The sequence below is a fragment of the Micromys minutus genome, assembly GCF_963924665.1.
Source record: "Micromys minutus genome assembly, chromosome: 10".
Lineage (NCBI taxonomy): Eukaryota > Metazoa > Chordata > Mammalia > Rodentia > Muridae > Micromys > Micromys minutus.
This window is the reverse complement of record NC_137979.1, coordinates 25,021,992-25,046,146: the sequence shown is the minus strand read 5'-3', so window position 1 is coordinate 25,046,146 and position 24,155 is coordinate 25,021,992. Positions and strand designations below refer to the sequence as shown.

At 35.3% G+C, this 24,155-nt stretch overlaps 2 protein-coding genes across 3 annotated transcripts in view; both read left to right on the top strand.

Annotated features, from left to right (window-relative positions):
- Nucleotides 1–24,155, top strand: part of LOC308425169 (uncharacterized protein) — a gene marked incomplete at both ends in the record, with an annotated part of 55,268 nt that overhangs the window by 16,415 nt on the left and 14,698 nt on the right. The gene's annotated exons all lie outside the window — the stretch shown is intronic.
- LOC308426159 (olfactory receptor 1500) lies at nucleotides 7,894–22,803 on the top strand (the record flags this gene model as incomplete). 2 transcript variants are annotated; one of them, XM_080923918.1, is made up of 2 exons in its annotated part: nucleotides 7,894–8,037; nucleotides 22,009–22,803. In XM_080923918.1, 2 exons carry the CDS (start codon nucleotides 7,894–7,896, stop codon nucleotides 22,801–22,803), a joined length of 939 nt encoding a protein of 312 aa, XP_080780044.1. The 2 variants fall into 2 exon arrangements, with proteins under 2 accessions (XP_080780044.1, XP_080780043.1); XM_080923917.1 differs by lacking the exon at nucleotides 7,894–8,037 and having other exon boundaries at nucleotides 21,865–22,803.

Below are 24,155 nucleotides of genomic sequence, written 5' to 3'. Positions count from 1 at the left end.
TTCCTACAAGCACTATCTTAATTATCCGTGAGGATTGAAGATTTTCTGCTTGTTTTTTTCTAATATGAAATAAACCACTATGGATTTTTAACTTGTTCAACTAAGTGGAATTTTTGTTTCTATAAAATATCAGTAGTGATGCTGTAAATACGATAAAGTTGGCACTTCTTAGTATAAATGACATAGCAAAGTAGAATGTTTTTGAATGGTTCTAATATTTAACAGATTTATTTTTAGCATTGCAATGTTTGAGGCTAGAGACAGCTCAGTTAATAGAGTGTTTGCCTAGGATGTATATATCCCTGGGTTCAATACACAGCATTACAAAAATTATGTAATACATGTGTTGATATTAATATTTTATATCAGATATTGTCCTTCATCACAGCACCTACCATAAAGTCCATGCTACTTAACTGTTCGATACATGAAAGAGAGTAGGTTTAGTAAAATATTAAAAGTAGGAAAGATCCTAGCTTTCTGCAATGTGTGATCCTGTGAAATCTACTTAGCAGCACAATGAGATCCTGTGTGGTTGATCTGAGGTGTATAGTGAGACCCTTTGGAAAATTGAAATCCTAAACATTAATGTTGGGCCTGTCGAATACTAAACATAAAGTTATTACATGATTGAAAATCTATTCATCTAGCCACAAAGCTACAACAAGTGTGGGAGTCCATAATTTGTTTTTGTCTCTATTATGTACGCATGTAAATTTGTAATGGTTACACAGCAGAATGAGGAATTGAATGATGATCAAATAAATAGTGTATCGTACAATAAAACATTATTCAACAAGAAAAATGAATGAATTATTGGTTCATGCTCCAAAAAGATTATACCTACTGCTTCAAGGTCACACCTCCTAACATTGCCATTCCCAATTAGCCAAGCCATATACATGAATATGTGTAATATGTGTATCTTTGTGTATGTATAAGTGCACATGTATATGATAGATACATAGAAAACATTGACTAGACTCTTCAGGCACTACATGGGAGTTGACTCAATATTAAAACAGAATTACCTTGCATGAATATCATATTGCCAGTATATACTAGTAGTTTATGTAATAGATTTTATCATATTTTATAAGCATGAACTGCATTGATGTTTTTCTTTGTTTAAATTATTTTTTACTTTTTATTTATGTTTATCTTAGATATTATATTCTGATGAATGTTTACATTGCTTCCACATTCCAGACTCTCCCTCCTTACATTTGCTTTTCCATGTTTATACCCCTGATTCATTTCCCCCAGAAATGATAACACCTTTCAGGGACATCACTCAAATATAGCATAACAAGCTACAATAAGACAAGGCAATATTTTCATATTAAGGTTGGAGGAGGCAACCTAGGAGTAGGAAAAGAGTCCCAAATCATAACAAAGAATCAGAGATAAGCCTCTCCCCTTCTGTTAGTAATCCTACAAGAACACCTGCCTATAACCTCCTGAACCAAAACTCAAAGTTGATGGTGTCATTCTTCTTGGGTAATTAAAACCAATTGACTAGCAGGCAAAATTTGGTTGTTATATAAACCTGTGCAGTCATCACTGTGTTTAAATATCTAAACACATACTTAGATCACACTTTATATATTCAAATTACAAACAAAATTTAATAAGAAAAAATAATTAAAAGAAAAGTTAATCATCTGTAAAAAAAACTAAATAAAACTTAGATCAATAAAGACCAATATTTACTGGGCATTGAATGTGTTTCAATGTAATATACAGGACTGACAAGTTTATGAAATTATAATGAAGGAAAGACTTCAACATGTCATCTACGACCTTGTGACCAATGTTGAATTCATACATCATGGAACTGTAAAAGTAATCTCACATATATTGTGAGGGGTTGGATAATGGTGGCAGGTGGTTCAAATAATGTTACATAGAGAGGAAAGAAGACAAAATGTTTAAAAATGTATGGAAACATGGGCTTCTTCTCTATTCACTTGAGGAAGTCTTAAGCATGCCATCTGACTGCCATATTGCTGCCTTTTCACACATTGACAAACATAGAAATTTGAGTAATGAAGTTTAAATTTTCAGGAAGGTTGTATATCTGTCCCAAGTCCTATTGCAGGTAGTCAGTCATGTGGCACTGAGATGCTATCATTGGAAGCTTCCCAGTGTGTGGGGTTTTCTATGGTCTCATTGTACTGTTGTATGGCCTGGAACGATATCTCAGCAGTTAAAGGCTAGGCTCACATCCAAAAATGTAAAAATCACTGATGCTATCTTGGAACATTTTTTGTTGTGTGAAACTTTGAGTTATTAATAGTCAGAAAATTCCTGATAATATGGGGTGTTTTGCAGTTTTACTTTTCCCTTCCTCCTCTAAGAGGGCTCCAGTCAACAGATGTCATGAAGATAATCTGAACAGGGAATGAAGGCATGTCAATCTTTTAATGCTTTTTGGATTTATTGTTGCTTCTGTTTATGTATTGGTTTTGCTTGTTGTTGTCATCATTAAATTCTACATTCTATTAAGTGTAGCAAATAGTTATAAGTGACCAAAATTGGTCTCCACTAGAGATCTCTGAGGTGAATTGGCCACAGAAATGTGCTAAGTAGTTATTATGTCTTTAACAAGTCATATAGGTTCTTTATTCCTCTGGGATTCTGGGCACCTGAGTCCCAGGGATGGCAGGGTGATGAGTATGGAGGGTGCTAGTTCCTGTGTCTACAAATAAAATGAAGGTGAGCAGCGTCTTGAACCAGAAACTGACTCAGCTTCATCAGACCTGAGTAGAGTTCAGAAAATTAGTTGGTGTCTTGCTGTCATTTGAAATTCCTCTTTATTCATGCCAGTTTTCCAGGTTTGATATCCTTCTCCTCTTCTTTGTCACACAAGACTTCCATATCATGTGCTAATATTTGTTTCATGGTGATCATTTATCCCATTCCTATTGATGCATTCATTCCAATTACTCATTACTTCTTTTTTCCCTCTGTAGCATACCATTTTAACACAGCTCTGTGAGGTAAATTTTAGTGCTGTACTACTGAAAGACTGTTTAATATACTTTAACCTTTGGGGTCTTAAACTCTGAACTATGTTTTTCTTAAGATGATGGTTATTTTTATGTGTTCATGTTCATTAATCATTTTTTGGTTACTGGTAATGCATGTGATTGGTCCTAAGTGCAGTTAATCGAGAATAGCATTGATGTCATTTAGTAGTTCATTAAATGTACAGTAAAATCTACTTAACAAAACTCAGTGCTTCTGTAGATTCCAAACTTCTGCACAGGTGCACAAAACTTTAGAATCATCCCTTGTCATTTGCATTTGCTGATTTATTTGAGAACTGTAGAATTAACAGATATAAAACTTTCTGAAGTTTATTGACCCATCAGTGGTAACAACTGCTGGTGGTTTCTCTAGTTCTTATCTTTCAAAATTGCCTCCATAAAACAGTGAATGCTCAATTTCAGGGAAGAAGAAACTTGGACATTTTGTCAATAGCCTGTCATTCCAGTGCTCAGGTAACAGCAACATGTTACATGCTTAAGGACAGTCTGTGATATATATGGAGATCATCTTAAATGGTGCATCACTCTTTTCTACATTTTTTCCCTTTTGTAATGCTGCACCACAGTATCTAAGTGTGTAAACTCTGAAGTTAACTGCATTAACCATATCTGTGAAGGCACAAGTGGTCAGACTGGAGTACAGCAATCCGAAAAGTTGCTTAGATTTCATGAAATTTCTCCTGTTCTGTTATCTTTAAGAGATGCAATAAAATCATTAGCCATGGTTGTCCACAGTGGTGTGTGTGTGTGTGTGTGTGTGTGTGTGTGTGTGTGTGTGTGTGTGTGTGTGATTATTAGATACTGATAAGGGAAACATTTGGAGAATTATCTTGAACATCGAAGTCTCTGATAAGAGTAGATATTTTCTAATTAGACACATAGCTAAGGCATATGATGTTTGCTGCACTTAAATATTCTTTGATCCTAATTATTTTATCTAAATGTGTGAACCTCACCATATGTTGAAATGTTAGTTCTGTTAGTCAAAGTCAAGGATTTTAATGACATTTATAGACTCTGCATAGCAACCTGGAATTTTCCAAATCAGCATCAGTGTTTAACCCACTTGATGTATAAAGTCACCATTGTATACAGTATAAACACTGAGGAATAACACAAGTGAAAATTCCAAAATAACTTGTCGCTTCCTCCTTTTCATAATTCATAAAATTTTTCATTCTATCTGTGTTTTTACCAATATCTGTGATATTATGTGGATTAAAACATATGTGAATTATTTGTAGTCACAATATTACTGAGAATGTAAATGATTAACCCTAACACTACAGAAGTGCAACATTAGATGTCTGACAAACAGTAAAGAGTTTAGAATGTATGGCTCAGTTTTCAAGAGCTTCTATTTAAATTTCTACATTTTAATTTAAATCTGCATTAGTTTGAAAGGCAGGTAAGAAACGTTCACTTACCAAATTTCTACATCTTGACTAGCACTGGCCCGAGTTGTAGATTAATAATGATTGTAAAGATCCAAATAGAATAGGATATATGACCTTTCCTGCAAATAGGTGACAGCTGATAAAAGGATAGCTTAAAGCAGAATCAAAGTATTAATTGTTTAGTATAAGTATAGGTTGGTCTGGAGCATGGCTGAATGTCACACTCAGTACAAAGAGAAAAATAAATTTAGTTGAATATATAATAAGCAATAAGCCTGATACAGAAATGAGGATAAACCAGATGAAGGAAAAATACAAGGGAGGAAGTGAGAGGCAAGAGGAGGTTGAAGGAGCACCACCAAAATGTGGGATGTAAGGTGCTTTACCACAGCACTGAATGTTGAGAAAAAAACACATGAGACCATGTGGGATATATGACTGTCACCTGTGAGATAATGAGACAGCCTTGTGTGCCTAAAAGGAGCTTTGTGATCATCCTCAGAGCAACACTGGTAGTCTGAAAAAAGTTGAATCAATTATGTGAAGGGACTCATCTGTTTGAATGCTACAGTTAGATGAATCATGATGAAAGACAAGGATCAGGAGAGATAAGTACATGAACATAAACTGGCTCTGCTTTTGTATTCCATGAAGATAATATATGATCATCATATATTAATGTAATCTCACAGAGAAGAATGGATAAAGTAGGAGGAGAATTGAAGAGTTTCTGGATAATATAAGATGGTAGTTTAATGTAAGAAAGTATGAATGAAATGAAATTCACATAGACCTGACTCAAACTTGATTTTCTTTTGTTTATACTAAGATAGACTGGAGAGGGAAGGAAATGAAGAATTCTTTGGGAAACAATATGGTGACGACTTGGGGCTTTCAAGCTTCTGATACCTGTTATACATCCAATGAACAGAAGATAGTTAACAATGGAGCAGATAGCTGTACATTGCAAGGTCATGCAGGTCTGAGTTTAAAATGGTAATATAAGACACTGGGTCATGTGTGATTTTCTTAAAATTTATATAAAAATAAGATGATAAAGTTTAGAAAATTTCTTTAATAATTTCAATATACAAAATAACATAGAATAAATTACAATGAACAAACTAGTTACACAGGATAAGCAGGAAGTAGGAGAGAAAAGCATTAGCATCTTAGTATAAATAACATAGAACTTTCAAACAAACAATAAGAGGTAGAAAATCATAAAAGATATCTGCACCTCTGTGTACACCAAGATGATTCTACCCCACCAACTCTACCAGACCTCTGAACTCTCCAGGCCTCCAGTATCTTGTAGATTAGGTGCATCTTCTGTGACAGAACCCAGACTTAGCAGTCCTCTGCTGTATATGTGTTGTGGGCCTCATATCAGCTGGTGTATACAAGCTAATTGGTGATCCAGTGTCTGAGAGATCTTGAAGTTCCAGTTAAATTGAGGATCCTGGTCCTCCTACAAAGTCACCCTCCTCTTCAGCTTCCTCCAGCTTTTCTGTAATTCAGCCATAGGGGTAAGTAGCTTCTGTTCATTGGTTGGGTGTAAATATCTGTAACAGACATTTAGTTGCATGCTGGGTCTTTCATAGGGCAGTCATGATGACTTTTTGTGAATGCTTCATAACCTCTATCATGGTGTCAGGCCTTGGGGCCTCCCCTTGACCTGGGTCAAATTTTGGACATGTTGCTGGACTTTCTTTTCTGAAGGCTCTTCTACAATTCTATTCCTGAAATTATTTCAGACAGGAATAATTATAGGTCAGAATTTTGACTGTGTGATAGCAACTCCATCTCTTATTTGATGCCCTATCTCCTGGAGGTGGGCTCTACAAGTTCTCTCTCCCCACTTTAGGGCATTTCATCTAGGGTTCCTTCTTTTAGCCTAGATAGCCTCTCACCTTCCAGGTCTCTGGTGCATTCTGGAGGGTTTTCCTAACCTTCTACCTCCCAGGGACAGACACTTGTTTCCATTCTTTCTGCTGGACATCCTGGCTTCAGCCTTTTCCTTCCACCCAATACCAGAACATCTTCCCTTCTTCCCCATCCTCTTTGACTCCAAGGTCCATCCCTCCCTGCCCCTTGTCATTGATTTCTTCTTTCTACCAACTATGACTGAGGCATCCACAATTGGCCCCTTCAGCTTGCTGACTTTTTTGTGTTATGTGTACTGTATTGTGAGTATTTTATACTGTTTTGAAGACTAATATCCAGTTATTAGTGAGTAGATACTGTGAATGTCATTTTGGGTCTGAGTGACCTCACTCAGAATGATGTTTTATAGTTCTATCCATTTGCCTGCAAAACTCAGGAACTCCTCATTCTTAATAACTGAGTAATATTCTATTGTGGAAATTAATCACATTTTCTGTATCCATTCTTCTGTCATGAGACATCTGGATTTTTTCCAGCTTTTGGGTTTCACAAATAAGGTTGGTATAAACCTAGTGGAACATGCGCCCCTGTGGCATGGTGGGATATCTTTTGTGTACATTCCCAAGAGTCATACTGCTGGTTATTTAGGTAGCTCTATTTCTATTCTGAGGGACCTTCAAATTGATCTACAGAGTTATTGTACCAGTTTGCAATCCCACCAGCAATAGAGGAGTTTTCCTGTTTATCCACATTCTAACCAACTTGTGTTGTCACCTAATGTTCTTTATCTTTGCCATTCTGATCCACCAATTTCACTACGGAGGAATCTCAGGGTCATCAATTTGATTTGTGTTTTTTTCTGATCACTAATGACTTTCAACTTTTCTTTAGATATATCTCATCCATTTGAGATTCCACTGTTGTGAATTATTAGTTAGAATCTATGCCCCATTTTTATAGGGTTGTTTGGTTTTTTGATGGTTATCTTCTTGAGTTCTTTATATATTTTGGATATTATCCCTCTATCAGATGTGGGGTTAGTGAAAATTTTTTTCCAATCTGTAGGTTGCTGATTTGTCTTATTGACTATGTTCTTTGCCTTACAGAAGCCTTGCAGTTTCATTAGATTCCATTTATCAATTATTGATCTTAGAGCATGAGCCATTGGAGTTATGTTTAAAAAAATCTTTCCTGGTGTAAAAGAGTTCAAGGATCTTTCTCAGTTTCTCTTCTATTAGATTGAGTTCATCTGGTTTTATGTTGAGGTCTTTGACCCACTCGGATTTGAAATTTGTGCACAAAGACAAATATGGGTCTATTTTCATTTGATAAATATCATTATTTTGATTGTTTACAAACATTAGGATTTTTGAGATTATAATCACTATGATGACTCTCATTGTTTTTGTAGTACATATATAATATATATATATATATATATATATATATGTACACACAAACACACACACACACACACACACACACACACACACACACACACACACACACATATTTAAGGTCCTGATATTTTCTAATTAGGATACTGGAGAAGAAGAATGATAATAAACAATCAAACTGTCATCACCCAGTTTCTTCTCCTGGGCCTGCCTATCCAGCCTGAGCACCAGCACCTGTTCTATGCTTTGTTCCTTGTCATGTACCTCACCACCATCTTGGGAAACCTGCTAATTATTGTCCTTGTTCAACTGGACTCTAATCTTCACACACCCATGTACTTATTTCTCAGCAATTTGTCCTTCTCTGATCTTTGTTTTTCCTCTGTCACAATGCCAAAATTGCTGCAGAATATACAGAGTCAGGACTCATCTATCTCCTATGAAGGCTGCCTGGCACAAACATACTTCTTCATGGTTTTTGGAGATATGGAGAGTTTCCTTCTTGTGGCCATGGCCTATGACCGCTACATAGCCATCTGCTTTCCTTTGCATTACACCAGCATTATGAGCCTAAAATTCTGTGCATGTCTAATGCTGCTATTGTGGATGCTAACAGCATCCCATGCTATGATGCACACCCTGCTTGCAGTAAGACTATCTTTTTGTGAGGACAATGTGGTACTCAACTTTTTCTGTGACCTACTTGTTCTCCTAAAGCTGGCCTGCTCAGACACTTATGTTAATAAGTTGATGGTATTTATCATGACTGTGCTCCTCATTGTTATTCCATTCTTCTTCATTGTTACATCTTATGCAAGAATAATCTCCTCCATTTTTAAGGTTCCATCCACTCAAGGCATCCACAAGGTTTTTTCAACCTGTGGTTCCCATCTGTCTGTAGTATCACTGTTCTATGGGACAATTATTGGTCTCTACTTATGTCCATCAGGTAATATTTCCAGTATAAAAAAGACTGCCATGACCATGATGTATACAGTAGTGACTCCCATGTTGAATCCCTTCATCTACAGCCTGAGAAATAGAGATATGAAGAGGGCCATACTAAGAGTTATCTATAGTAAGAAAATATCTCTGCAATGGTAGCACTTGAGATTTTAGCTATTTTTGCAATAAATGTACTGATGTTAATATTTTACATCAGATTTTCCCTCCTCATAAACATACAAGAAATAGCATTCTAAATGACTGTACAATACATAAAAGAGTTGAGTTTTGGTACAATTGAGAAAGAATGTCTTTGATATCTATCTACAAGTGCCATTTTACTTTGCATAAAGAACCCTGGAAATTCATACTGTGTAAAGTGTTTTCTAATATGTTCTCTGTGTATCTTAAGCTACTATAAATTGTCATTTTGCATTGGCTTCCGTGTTCAGTGATGTTTCTGTTAAAATCACTTAAATAATGTATTTATTATATTCCATATCAATAAAATGCTCCATAACCCAACTTTCTTCTAAGGTTTTCCTATACTAATTTTGACAGATTTTATTTTCTTATCTCATTTCCAAAGATTTACAATAGACTTTGTGACTTGTCTTATCCCTGAACAAATCTGAATAAAAATAAAATACAAAAAGTGTTTTGTATGATCAAGTTCCTTTTAAATTTTTATCCAAATATTTGAAATTGATTATTTACTTCTTTATGATAAGGAAAAGAAGAGAGTTAGAGGTCCATAATTACTCATGAATATCCATATCTATTGTGTAAACTATCTATTTTTAGTAGATGGCTTAGTCTACTCTTGGGAAAATTCCAAAGAGAAAGAGAATATTCTGTTTCACAGATTGAAGTATGTAAACTGAAGTGATTTTCCATCCTACATGAAGGGGCAATAACTTTATGAAATCATTCACTCTTATCTATCACTTCTGTAAAATAAAGAAATTTTCTCTGTATTTCCATATTCTTTCCTTAACTGTAGCATGAAATAACCCTGGTCCATTTCTTTCCTCAGTTTTTTTTGTCACTGTTGACACACAAACCCAGTTCTCTATATTCTACTGACTCCTGACCACTAAAACATATACATCATTTCCATGTGAAACTAATTCTGCCTCTAGTAATTCTCACTACTTTGGGGAAATTTTCCACGTGGGCCATTTTGTTATCTTGAAGAAGAAGAACATGCACATCTTGAACTCTTTCTGTCCCTGCACAGTCTTTTTATGTCAATTAGCACATTTTAAAATTAATTCTCCAATAAAAAGACAATCATACTGGATATGCAAACAGGATTCAGCATTTTGCTGCATATGGAAAACTCATCTCAGCAACAAAGACAGACACTCCCTCGGAGTAAAAGGTTGGGGAAAAAATTCCCAAGCAAATGCCCCCCCCAAAAAAAAGCTGGAGTAGCCATCCTGATATTGAGTAAAACTAATTTTCAACCAGAAGTCATCAAAAAAAGACAGAAAAGGACACTTGTTACTCATCAAAGGAAAAAAAAATCTATCATGAGAAACTCTCAATCCTGAACATCTATGCTCCAAATACAAGAGCATTCACATCATAAAAGAAACTCTACTAAAGCTCAGAGCATATATTACACAACACACAATAATACTGGGAGACTTCAACACCCCACTCTCTGTAAGTGAGGTGAAGCTAACAGAAAATATTTCATCCTAAAAGAGAAAATACAGCTTCTTAGCACCTCATGGCACCTTCTCCAAAATTGACTATGTAGTTGATCACAAAGCAGGCCTCAACAGCTACAAGAAGATCAAAATAATTCCATGCATTCTATCAGATCACCATGGACTAAGGCTGGTCTTCAATAAAAACAACAACAACAAAAGCCCACATACACATGGAAGATAAACAATGACTCTATTCAATGACTGCTTGGTCAAGGAAGAAATAAAGAAATCAAACACTTTTTAAAATTTAACAAAAATGAAGGAACAACATACCCAAACTTATGGGATACAATAAAAGCAGTGCTAAGAGGAAAACTTATCTCAAGCTATGTTACAAAATAATTGTGAAAAATAAGCTGCCTGGTATTGGTACAGAGACAGGTAGATAGACCAATGGAATAAAACTGAAGACCCAGAAATGAACTCGCACACCTATGGTCACTTGATCTTTGAAAAAGGAGCTAAAAACATTCAATGGAAAAAGGAGAGCCTCTTCAAGAAATTGTGCTGGTTTAACAGGCAGTCAGCATGCAGAAGAAGGCATATTGGTCCCTTCTTATCTCCTTGTACAAAGCTCACGTCTAAGTGAACCAAAGACTCCCACATAAAACCAGGTACACTGAAACTAATAAAACAGAAAGTGGATAAGAGCTTAGAACACATAGGCATAGGGGAAATTTTTCTGAACAGAACACCAATGGCTTATGCTGTAAGATCAAGAATCAACAAATAAGACCTCATGAAAGTGCAAAGCTTCTGTAAGGCCAAGGACACTCTCAAAAGGACAAAATGACAACCAACAGAATGGGAAAAGATCTTTACCCATCCTACATCTGATAGAGGGCTAGTATCCAATATATAAAAGGAACTCAAGAATCTATACCATAGAGAATCAAAGAATCCTATTAAAAATGTGGATCAGAGCTACATAGAGACTTCTCAACAGAGGAATATAGAATGGCTGAGAAGCACCTAAAGAAATGCTCAACATTCCTAGTCACCAAAAAAATGCAAGTCAAAACAATCCTGAGTCCACTTCATACCAGTCAGAATGGCTAAGATCAAAAACTCAGGTGACAGCTAATGCTGGCAAGGATGTGGAAAAAGGAACACTCTTCCATTGTTGGTGGAGTTGTAAGATGGTACAACCACTCTGGAAATCAGTCTGGTGGTTCTTCAGAAAATTGATCATAGTACTACCTAAAAACCTAGATATTTCACTCCTGGGTATAAACCTCAAAGGTGCTTCAACATATAACAAGGACACATGCTCCACCATGCTTATAGCAGCCTTATTTATAATATCCAGAAGCTGAAAAGAACCCAGATGTCCATCAACAAATTAATGGATACAGAAAGTGTGGTACATTTACACAATGGAGTACTACTCGGCTATTAGAAACAGTGACTTTGTAAAATTTATAGGCAAATGAATGGAAATCGAGAGTATTATCCTGAGTGAGATAACCCAGTCACAAAAGAACACACATGGTATGTACTCACTGATAAGCGTTGACTAGCCCCAGAATGCTCTGAATACCCAATACCCAAGAAACAATTCATAGACATTATGAAGCTCAAAAAGAAGGAAGTCCAAAATGGGCATTCCTCAGTCCTTCTTAGAAAAGAAAACAAAACTCTCATAGGAGGAGATGCAAGGTCAAATAGAGAAACAGGGATTGAAGAAAAGATCACTCAGAAGCCACCTCATTTGGGGATCCACCACATATGCAGTCACCAAATCCAAGCACTATAGCAGATCCCCAAAATTACTTACTGGCAGGAACCAAACAAAGATATCCCCTCAGGGACTATGTTACAGTCATATATGTGCAGCTGAGCATGCTTGTAGATAACTATTGCTCTGAACTTGAGGATCTCAATGAGGTTGTGAAAGAAAAAACCTAAGGAGCTGAAAGGGTTTCAACCTCGTGGGAAGATAACAATATTATCAACCAACCAAACCTTCTAAACTTACCATGGAGTAAAACGATAAACTTTTGTGCACTTTGATCCAGTTAGATATGTAGTTTAAGATAACAGTGTCTGGCATCAATGTGAGAAAAGACTTTTGTTCCAGAGAGGACATGTTTTCCCAATGTAGGGGAATGCCAAGGCAATGGTGTGGAGAGGGGGGATCAGAAGGGAGTGCACCTTTGTGAAGGCAAATGGAGGGGGGAGGGGTGGGAGGAGGACAGGGTAAAGGGATAACATCTCAAATTTAAATACACACACAACAAAAACAACAACAACAACAACAAACCAACTGTGGTGAAAACCCATGTTTGCAAGAATATGGAGAAAGAATGAAAATAGACCCTTTCTTATCTCCTTGTACAAAGCTCAAGTGTAAGTGGATCAAAGATCTCCACATTAAACCAGATACACTGAAAATATTAGATGAGAAAGTAGGAAAAACTTTAGAACATATAGGCACAGGAGAAAATTTTATGAACAAAACAACAATGGCTCAAGCTCTAAGGTCAAAGATTAACAAATGGGACTTAATGAGATTGCAAAGTTTCTGTAAGGCTAAGGACATTGTCAAGAAAACAAAATGGCAGCCAACAGAATGGGAAAAGATCTTTACCAACTCCACATCAGATAGAGGCCTAATATCTAAGGTATACAAAGATCTCAAAAAGCTAGACACCAGAGAATCAAATAACCCTATTAAAAAATGGGGTACAGAGCTAAACAAAACGTTCTCAGTTGAGGAATATCGAATGGCTGAGAAATATCTGAGGAAGTGCTCGACATCCTTAGCCATCAGGGAAATGCAAATAAAAACAACCCTGAGATTCCACCTCACACCAGTCAGATTGGCCAAGATCCAAAACTCAGATGACAACAGATGCTGGCAAGGTTGCAGAGAAAGAGGAACACTTCTCCACTGTTGGTTTGGTTGCAAACTTATACAACCACTCTGGAAATCAGTGTGGCGATACCTCAGAAAATTGGACATAATACTACCTGAAGACCCAGCTATTCCACTTCTGGGCATATACCCCAGAGACACCTTAGTACACAATAAAGATATATGCACCACAATGTTCATAGCAGTTCTATTTATAATAGCCAGAAGCTGGAAAGAACCCAGATGTCCTTCAGAAGATGAATGGATACAAAAATTGTGGTACATTTACACAATGGAATACTACTCAGCCACCAGAAACAATGACTTGACCAAATTCTTAAGAAAATGGCTGCATCTAGAGAATATCATTCTGAGTGAGATAACCCAGTCACAAAAGAACAGACATAATATGCAGTCACTGATAGTGGGATGCTAACCCCAGAGGCTCGCACTGCCCCAGAAACAACTCACGGACTGTATGAAGTCCAAGAAATAAAGAAAACAAAACAAAACAAAACAAAACAAAAAAATCTTACACAACAAGTAAACTTTGACTATTTCCATGTTACATTTTGTTTTACATGTACTTTTTGCTCATTGTAACTATTAAGTTTTCAATGCATACTGTCAAACCTCTAAAAAAATCAAAAAAAGACTAAAAATATATTCATATAGTTTTATGTAAAAATTATTTTAAAATCTGAAAAAAAGTACTGACAAAAATGTATTGTATAATTTTACGCAAAAAAATGCTTAAAATCTGTACATTTATCTTTGTTTTGTAAAATAAAGTTGTTTAAAAAAAAGAAATATCCTCTGTGAAAAAAACTATTCTATCAATTTAAATATTTCTCCTCAGACAAGTTTCCAGAACAAAGGCCAAGGTAAGTTATATTTTCTGTTAAAACACTGAACAATTGGCCCCTGTAACCAATTTTAAAATAGTTCCCTTCTGAAATGTATTGAGCTATGGCTCCATTTTCTGCACTGCTCTAATCACAATTTTCTTCTAGGCTCCTACTAGACTGTTCCTTTAAGTTCTAATTACATTTAAACACCTTTTCAATTCTGAAGTTACAAACTATTCCACATTCCTAAAAATAATAAAAACAATCAACTAATAAGCCAATCAATCAATAGGAATCCATATGGTCTGGTTCTTCAAAGCAACACTCTCTGATACAAGTTATATATTAGTAACTACTTTTCTTTATTTGTGATAATGTGCAATGCCTGAGGCAAACATCCCTATGAAGTATATCTGTGTACAGATGTGGTTGCTCAGATAACTGGATAGGAAGTTTCATTGTAAATCAAGAAAGAATAAAAGGCAAAGACCAAGCTTGAGATGCACATAAAAAGATCAGGGCTCCTCATTGGATTTCATTGGATAGGACTCTACATAAAGTTGCCTTCTGGACAGATGAGAACAGCAGGGAGGTATTTGTTTATTTTTTGCCCAAATTGTTCTTCTTCATACATCCTCTATATCAGTGTTCTTAATAGTAATTATACCACAAACTCAAAGTTATGTACTATTGAAATTTTCTCTGTTAAAAAATAGTCTATCAATTTAGACCATTTAGACTATTCATGGATCTAACAAAAAAAAAAAAAAAAAAGAATGTGTTATAAAGGGGTAGGTCTTATTTCCATAAAAAGAGGCAGCAAAAGAAATGAGTCAAACATAAATGGAAACCTTATCCATGCCATTCTGATGCTAAAAGTTTTAAAAGAATAGTGGATCTCTGCTTTGAGGAGTAGGAGAAAATGAAAAAAATCTGTATAATCACATAGTTTTTCCTCATACATGGGTTCAGCATTTACATTCTGTCATACAGGAGGTTAAGTTCCCCCTTTCCATCCACAAAACAAATATGATTACCTTCTCTATTTGTCTTTAATGAAGAATAAAATAAACATATCTATAAAGTTTTTAAACCAAAATTTAAAATGTACAAATGAACAGAAGAGTAGCAACATCCTTAAAAACTGAACTATTTATCTCTAGCTCCTTGACTCATTACTGGGAAAAAATTAAAGCCTGTGGGCATTAGATAATTCCCAGGGAAAAACATATATATAATGCTGTAGTGACAGTGTTACAAAAATTAATTTTATTCAAGGCCATTTCAGAAAAGCTTATGTAAACATGAACATAAATTAGGATGAGCAGCAACAGTTAGATACAAACTTGTGTTAGATTTTCTGTAGGACAATATATGTGGGAGACATCATGATGTATGTAGGGGGATGATATTTTTGTGTTACTGAATATTAAAGTCAAGTTATAAAGCATATTATAAAAAGTGATGCCACAGACCAAAAAAAAAAAAAAAAAAAAAAAAACTTCTGAACACAATGATAAGATCCCAGGACAAATTTTAATGAGGTGTCATTTAGAAAGATATAGCAAAAGGGTTCTTTTTGCCATATTTATTGCTTCTTCATGGGATTTATTTCTAATATCTTTCTCTGTCCTTTTCCCTTCCAAATCCATAACACTAAGTAGAAGAGAAATAAGGCAAAGGGACAAATGGAGTATTGTATTTGTCATACTACTTCCTGCTTCCTAGGGGCATCTAGGTTCCTATAACAATTTTGATCTTCTTTAAAGGATCTGTGCAACCAGAAAGCAGCAATACCAGAATTATCAATAAGGAATAACGAAAGCATTAGGAGCAGCAGCAGCATAAGTAGCAGCAAGAGAAACAGCAGCTGTATCTCCTCTTGGGGCTATAACATTGTACCCCCCCCAAGAGACCACAGAATTCCAAGTGTCATACATTTGTAGAAAATATCTCCTGGTGGGAAAAATCATGCTTCTGGCAGAGAAAAAGATAATTTATAGTCTTCAGCCATGAACAATATAAAGCAACCCCATATCCCAAACCTGGGGTTAGAAAGAAAGTATATAATTACTATAATATTTCTGTGTTCTTGAAGAAAAAAAACTCTAACTACAAAATTTTTTAAGTAGTTTTCTAGAATGGAATAGATATGAATTCACAGTGGGGTACCTAGTTAATACACATCTTACATATTAAATAATTATGTAGTATGTTCACTTAATAGAACAGACTAAAGTGAAAAAAAGTTGGGTAAATCTAGTAGATCTATTAATATATCTTATTGATTGTGTTATGAAAATCAGAAAGCTGGTTATCATCATCAGAGAAGAGATTTCTTTTGAAGCACTGCTTTCATGTTTCTGTTCCTCAGGCTACAGATAAAAGTGTTCAACCTGAGAATCATTACTATGTATATTATAGATATGACAGAGTCCTTTAGAGTAGAGGTATCAGCAGAGGAACCTAAGTAGAGGCCAATAAGTGTACAACAATATAATAGTGACACCACAGACAGGTGAGAACCGTAAGGGAAGAAGAGCTTATGGATGCCAAAAATTGAAATGACAATTTTATCTTGAGGATAAAAGAGATGATGTATGCATAAGATACTATGATGGGTAGAAATTGAAGTATAGCACCGAACTCTCCTTATGATCAACCTTAGCTGCTCATTAATTTGAATGTAAAAGCTGGTCTGATTCAGTAGAGCAAACAGATCACAGAAAAAAAATGGGGGATCACTGTGGTTTCACAGAAAGACAAGATAGTTGAGAGCAAACTGTGCAACATGCCATGTGCTGTGGTCAATACCCAGGACAACATCAGCAGACTCCCACAGAACTTGGGGCTCAGGATGCTGGTATAATAAAGGGGGAGTAGCAGTGATAGGCCATGGCCACAAGTAAGAAATTTTCAGAGGCTGCAAAAATGGACAAGTACACTTGTGTCAGGCATACTTCATAGGAAATAGATGGTACTTGGCTCTGCATGTTCAGCTGCAATTTGGGCATTTTGACAGAGGAAAAGCAGAGGATCAGAGAAGGACAAGTACTTGCTAAGAAACAAGTACACAGGTGTGTGGAGATGGGAGTTCAAACAAATGAAAAAGATGATGAGAAGTTTCTCCAGGACAGTGGTAAAGTACATGGCCAGGAAAAGGGCATAGAGAAGGTGCTGGTGCTAAGGAGAAATTGCCAGGCCCAGGAGGAGGAACTGAAAGATGACAGTCTGGATGTCATGATCTTTCTGTAATATCTGTAAGGATAATAATAGGCTACCTCTAAAAGAAATAAAAATGAACATATATGCAAGATAAATGCCTTACAATAATCTCTTATTCATCACATTATCTCTATTTTAAATAGGTAGGACTTCTATAGCCATAAATAACTTAATTCTTTGGTTTCTGGTTCATGTTTCTTTATTCCATCTTTTATATTCTATTCTTACCCGAGGTACAAAATTTGTTAGCTTTTTTTTTTTACTTGCCAGTTGGTTATTTGGTTTCAATGATGATGAATTTTCTTCAGCTCTATCAGTTTTTTGTATCTCAATGTTCCCTTAGCCTCAGTAAAGACTGTCTTTTTTATATGTCTATACATATGAAAACTTCATGTACTTGAATGGCTTACATAGCAACTTAGGACTCAGGTTGGATTTTTGTCTTATCCTAGAGAACTCTTATTTCTAAGGATGAACGATTTTTTCCTAGAATGTACAACAGACCTTGTAAACACAGACAATTCAAAGTAAAACTCCTACCTTCAGCTTCTTCCTTTTCTTTTCTATCCTCTTTTATTCTTTCATATCATTCAAATTAATCTGTGATCAAATATGAAGTCTGTGTTGTACTTCATTTATTCATTTTCACTATATATACCATATTAGTAAATGGAACTTTATGTTTGAAACTTTTTCATGTTCCTGAACCATACAATGATATGCACAACTTTATACTCATTTATTGTGATATCATTGATATCAGTATGCTAAAAATATGGTTGTATTGTTAGTAAGTGTGGGAATATTTCTATGCTAGTATTATGTAGGATCCATCTCCAATATACATATAACAAGTGCTTGCTTATTTAATTTGTCAAATCAACTTTGTCCTCCTATTAGTCTTATATATATATATATATATATATATATATATATATATATATATTGCAACTGGATTATTATGTACCTTAGTCCACTTTGAGTGAGTCAAATTTCCTGGCATAATGTGATGTCTCCATATATACAACTGAAGGCATTGATGAATACTCTCCAATCTCCCAAGGAAGAAAAGACCCTGGTTTTTTAGTGTATTGGGTTTCAAGCCTGCACTTTTCAGGTCTTCCCTGGATATCAGTCCCCATGCAGTTTTCATATTGTCCAGTTCAGAGTCCATAGAGATGATTTACTAAAAAATACTTTTAATGTGCAAATATTCTCTATCCTATACATTTCTACATTATGCACACTTATATGTGGATATGGTATGGCTGCTCTGGATTTCTGAAATATTCTGACATTAACAAATTCCACTATATATAAATCTGGCAAAGAAAGCACAAAGTTTTACAATAAGACCAGCTTCTTAGGTCTCCCTCTTAAAATTCTTAATTCATCTTTATTAACAAATTTTATATTTTAAAGTTATCTGCCAACATTAAGAGAATGAAAATGTCTTTTGAAATATCTTGTAGAAAATTATCTTTTCATATAAACCGTGAAGATAGCATTTCTGATGTTGTGTGTCATTGGGTATCACAGAGGATAGGTTTATGTGCAAATGCTGCATGAAGTTAAAAGCTTCACAGACCTATGAGATTTCAACTTTCTTGGCCAGAATAAACCTAAGAATCTTCTATTATGGTGTCTCTAATATTTAATACGAGTAAAACTCACTAGGATACTTATTCAAATGTTAATATTATCCTACAATTGCAATATTCCAATTTTAATTTACGCCCAGAGAAAGAGTTACTGTGACAACTTTGCTTGACTCCTGATTATGATGCTCTAGTTGTTGGGAAACAAGATGGGATTATCTAAACTGAGACCATTCTAAATATACAGTTTTTGACCCTAGGAAAGGACAACTAATGCAATTTTGGAAAAAATAAACAAACATAATTTGGAATAAAATTAATATCACAGAATACAAGCATTAAAAAAGGAACAAGATCTAAAGTTAATTTTATTAGTTCCTAATACAAATGCCTTAAAGTCAAAAGAAGTAGATAAAATGACTACACACACACACACACACACACACACACACACACACACACACACCACAAAAAAGAAATCAGTTGAAATGAAAACCAAATATCAAAAGATGTTTAAAAAATTATGTTTTTTAAACTGGTAATTAGCCACTAGTCATGCTAAAAATGAAGAAAGTCTGCATACATTATAAAAATAGGAAATGAAAGAGGAATCACTATACATGCTTTAAAAATTAGAAAGTAAGAAAAGAATTCTCTCAACAACTCCATTCCCACAAATTGATAGTCTAGCTCAAAAAATAATTCACAGTTACTTCAGTGGTTTTAAATAGTTTGGGTTTAGTCTACTGAGATTTAAACAGGACTACACATAAATCTTGTGCATTTTATAAACAGGCAAAGGGTAAGTATACATATGATTTCTCTTCATTACACCATCTTACTAAGAATATTAAGGACTTATCAGTGTTCACCAACTGTTCCTACCTCAGGGCTTTGAAAATTTGGTCCTACATAGGTCCTGGGTAATTGAACGAGATTAGGATTCCTCAGGGATGCAGAGTTTTTTGAGTCCATATATAGAAGGGGACATGTAAGAAGATGTTGACTGAAGAGAATGTTCTGTCCTGTTCTGTTAATGAATAAAGGTGACTGGGATTTGAAGCAGAAATACTAATATACCTTCATTCATCCTAGATAAATTATCAGGAGGTATCTTACTGTCCTCCAAATTCCAGATCTTGCATGTCCATTTTTATGATACCATGACTGGTAGTGTTCAGGTATGATATTTTTATTTGCCGTTTTTATACTTTGCAACACTTCAAAATATTCAAAAATGTGTTAACATCATTATATTGATATTTTGATAATTACGGGGTTTATTAGAATTACTTACTGGGCATTTTCCCATGTCAATGCAATAACAACTCTTTAGTGTAGGGGCAATGCTTCAGTGTTTAAACCTTCTTTTAGTTATGTTGGGAAAACATAAAAGGGACAAGCTACACTGCACAGGAGAAGATGTAATAGGCAAGGAGATTATTACATTAGAAATGATGGAGTCACAAAATTCAATTTAGAGTACAGCATTGCTGCAGACTAAAATGGATAAATGCCATGTGAGGCCATATTTGGCTGTAGTGGTTGATAAAAGTTGGATAAGCAACCAGTGTTTGGATATGTTATAGATACTGTATTCTTAAAAAGATGGCCCTCTAAGGAATGAATTTGGAGCAAACTGTATTTATATATCACAATGCCAGTGTGGATTAAACCTACTGAATAAAATAGTGTTGAGACATGAGACAGGGGTTGGAATTAAATGTTGCTTCTAATGTTTCACTGTTTGTAGAAGTAGAGTGATTTGAAAGGACTTACAAGCAAAGTGCTATGTATAACACAACATGCTCCTTGATACCTTAGGATGTCCCCCTCCATTGTATTCCTTTTAACTGTGATGCCTCTAATGTTATCTGGACATTTATTTTATATATTTATTTGTGTGTGTCGTATGCAGCAGTGTATCTGCTCATGTTTAGGTGTGCCTATTTATGTATAAGTATTAATGCAGGGGTTGAGGTTGGTGTCAGATGTCTTGTTCAACTGCTTTCAATAATATTTTCTGATCCAAACTTTTTACTGAAACCAAAGCTCTCTGTTTAAGCTAGGCTAGGGAGACACCAAGCTCAGAGATCCCCGATCTTCACCCTAAAGAGTTGATGTTACACATGCATATCCATACATGGCTTTTGATACCTGTTCTTGGGATACAAATGGGTACTAATACCTATTTGACAAGCAATTATCCATTTGAACATCTCCTCAGTCCATTCTTAATGATACCTTAATAAAAATGAAAGATGGAGTAACTATTTGTTGAGTACCTTTGTTATAATAAATTGGATACAGTGCTGAAGGGCTGGACCAGTATTTGGGAACACTATATAGACATAGATCTGATTCCCAACACCAACATGGTAGCTCACACCAAATTTTACTCCATTTCCAGGAGATGTATAAGTGTTTCCCTTTGGTCTCCATGTGTACTACCATGCATGCAATCATCCACATCTATAGGCAAAACTTCTACCGGCATTAAATAAAAAAATCTATCTAATAAAGAGCGGATACAAAGATTTGAAAATGTTAGTGCCTATACATGACAAGAGATATTCTCTTGCCTAAAATGCCACCTGCCGAGTCTTTCTTGTCCTACAGTTTAAGCATCCCCTGTTTACCTGAGTGGCCCTTGGGTTGAAGTAGACAAGACTTTTCTTTTGTCCCAGCTTCTGTGACATGTGGCAAAAAATAGGAGATTTTGGGCAAATATATAAATAGAGTCTTCTTTTTGTATAGATTATTCCAAGTCATGTCGAAGTAAAGAATATAAAAATTAAAGAATGTGAAAATAAAGACAACTTCTTTGTAAGTTATCAAATGAAGAAAAAGAGTGGAATTGATCTATGATATCATACAGGAACAAGCACTGACATTTTAAGAAAATGTAATTTTTGTTAAAGTCATTAGAGCAGAATATGACTGGAAACAACCAAACTTTGTTATCAAAGTTCCTTCTCCTGGGTCTGTCCATCCCATCAGAGTATCATCTCCTGTTCTATGCCCTGTTCCTGGCCATGTACCTCACCACAGTCCTGGGAAACCTGCTAATCATTCTCCTTGTTCAACTGGACTCCCATCTCCACACACCCATGTACTTGTTTCTCAGCAATTTGTCCTTCTCTGATCTCTGCTTTTCCTCTGTCACAATGCCCAAGTTGCTGCAGAACATGCAGAGCCAAGTACCATCTATATCCTATTCAGGATGCCTGACACAGCTGTACTTCTTTATGGTTTTTGGAGACATGGAAAGCTTTCTTCTTGTGGCCATGGCCTATGATCGTTATGTGGCCATCTGTTTTCCTTTGCATTACACCAGCATTATGAGCACCAAGTTTTGTGCTTCACTATTGGTACTACTGTGGATGTTGACAACATCTAATGCCATGATGCACACTTTGCTCATGGCTAGACTGTCCTTCTGTGATAAGAATGTGATTCTCCACTTTTTTTGTGACATTTCTGCACTTATGAAGTTGTCCTGCTCAGACATTTATGTTAATGAGTTGATGATATTTATCATGGGAGGGCTCATTATTATTATTCCATTCCTACTCATTGTTATATCCTATGCACGGATCATCTCCTCCATCCTTAAGGTTCCTTCTACTCAAGGCATCCACAAGGTCTTCTCTACCTGTGGTTCCCATCTGTCTGTGGTGTCTCTGTTCTATGGGACAATTATTGGTCTCTACTTATGTCCATCAGATAATAACTCTGCTGATAAGGAGATGGCCATGGCTATGATGTACACAGTGGTGACTCCAATGCTAAATCCCTTCATATACAGCCTGAGGAACAGAGACATGAAAAGAGCCTTAATAAGAGTTATCTACAGTAAGAAAATCTCTCTCTAAAGGCAGTACTTTGGGTAGATAACTAATTGTATGTAATATATGTATTGACATTATATTAGATATTGTCCCTCATCATAGGACCTACAAGGAAGGGCATGCTACATAACTGTTCAATACATGAAAAAAAAGAGATTTGGTCCAGGAGTCAAAGAAAGAAATGTCTTTGATACCTGACTACAATGTTCTCCTTATCTTGCATAAACAATCGTTGAAACGTACAGCGCTTGAGGGACTGTCTAATATGATCCATGTTCCCTTATGTTAATGAAAATTTCAAAATTATTTTTATGATTTCAGTGTTCACAGTACATCAGTTGAAATAGTTTACATAATGGATTTATGATACTGAATCACAAAGAAATCTCTTCACTAAACAGCTTCCTTCTAGTCTTTCCTACAGGTTCTCCCATAATGGTTTTGATGTTTTTTCTTTTAACATTCCCATATTATTTTTACTCATGTTATACTATCTGACTTGTCTTGAACCTTATCAAATTTGTTGTAATCAGTATGTACAATTGTCATTTGTATAATTTTTGTCTTGATTTGTAATTGATTAATAACTAGAGATCACTAAATTCATTTATCGATGATGAGGGAGTAAAGAAACCTAGAAGCTAATGATACCTCATGTATTTCATAGTTTACTTAGTAAAACATCTATTTTTAATGGATAGCTTTTTAACACTCGTATCAATCTAAAAGTGATGGGGAAGTTTCTGTTTCATAGACTGAAGCATATGAGGTTCATTGACTTCCCATCTCACACAAAAGGACCGTTTGTGAATGCATATGAGACCAAAGACTACTTCTAAATTTTTCGTCTGATTTCTGTAGAAATAAACTTTTCCTTATTTTTTTCTACTCTTTGCTTAGCTACAGCATAGAATATCCTTCATTTATTTATTTGGTCAGTTGTTCTTGGTAGGTAATGACACACAAATTCAATTGTTCAGAGTCTGCTCATCACTACTCCCTGTCACATCATCTCAATGTAAAGCAAATCGTGCATCTAAGGGCTTCTCACTGCCTGGGAAACATACTCACTCGATCCTATGAGAAGTCATCAATAGAAATATGCACCTTTGTGGTTCTCTCTATACTTTATTCTGTTTCTTGAAGTATTACGTTGTTTTCCAACTTGTGATCTATGAGTTCACTCCTATGTGTGTGGGCATGGGTGTGTGTGCACACACACACACACATACAGACACACTTTAAAAGTGGATAATCACTGATAGAAATTTGAATTGTGTTGGCTGTTGTTATAGCTAACCTCTGAAATATCTTTGGCACAGTATAACAGAATTATCAGGGACATCACAGAAAATATGTAAATTAAGCCTGTTTCC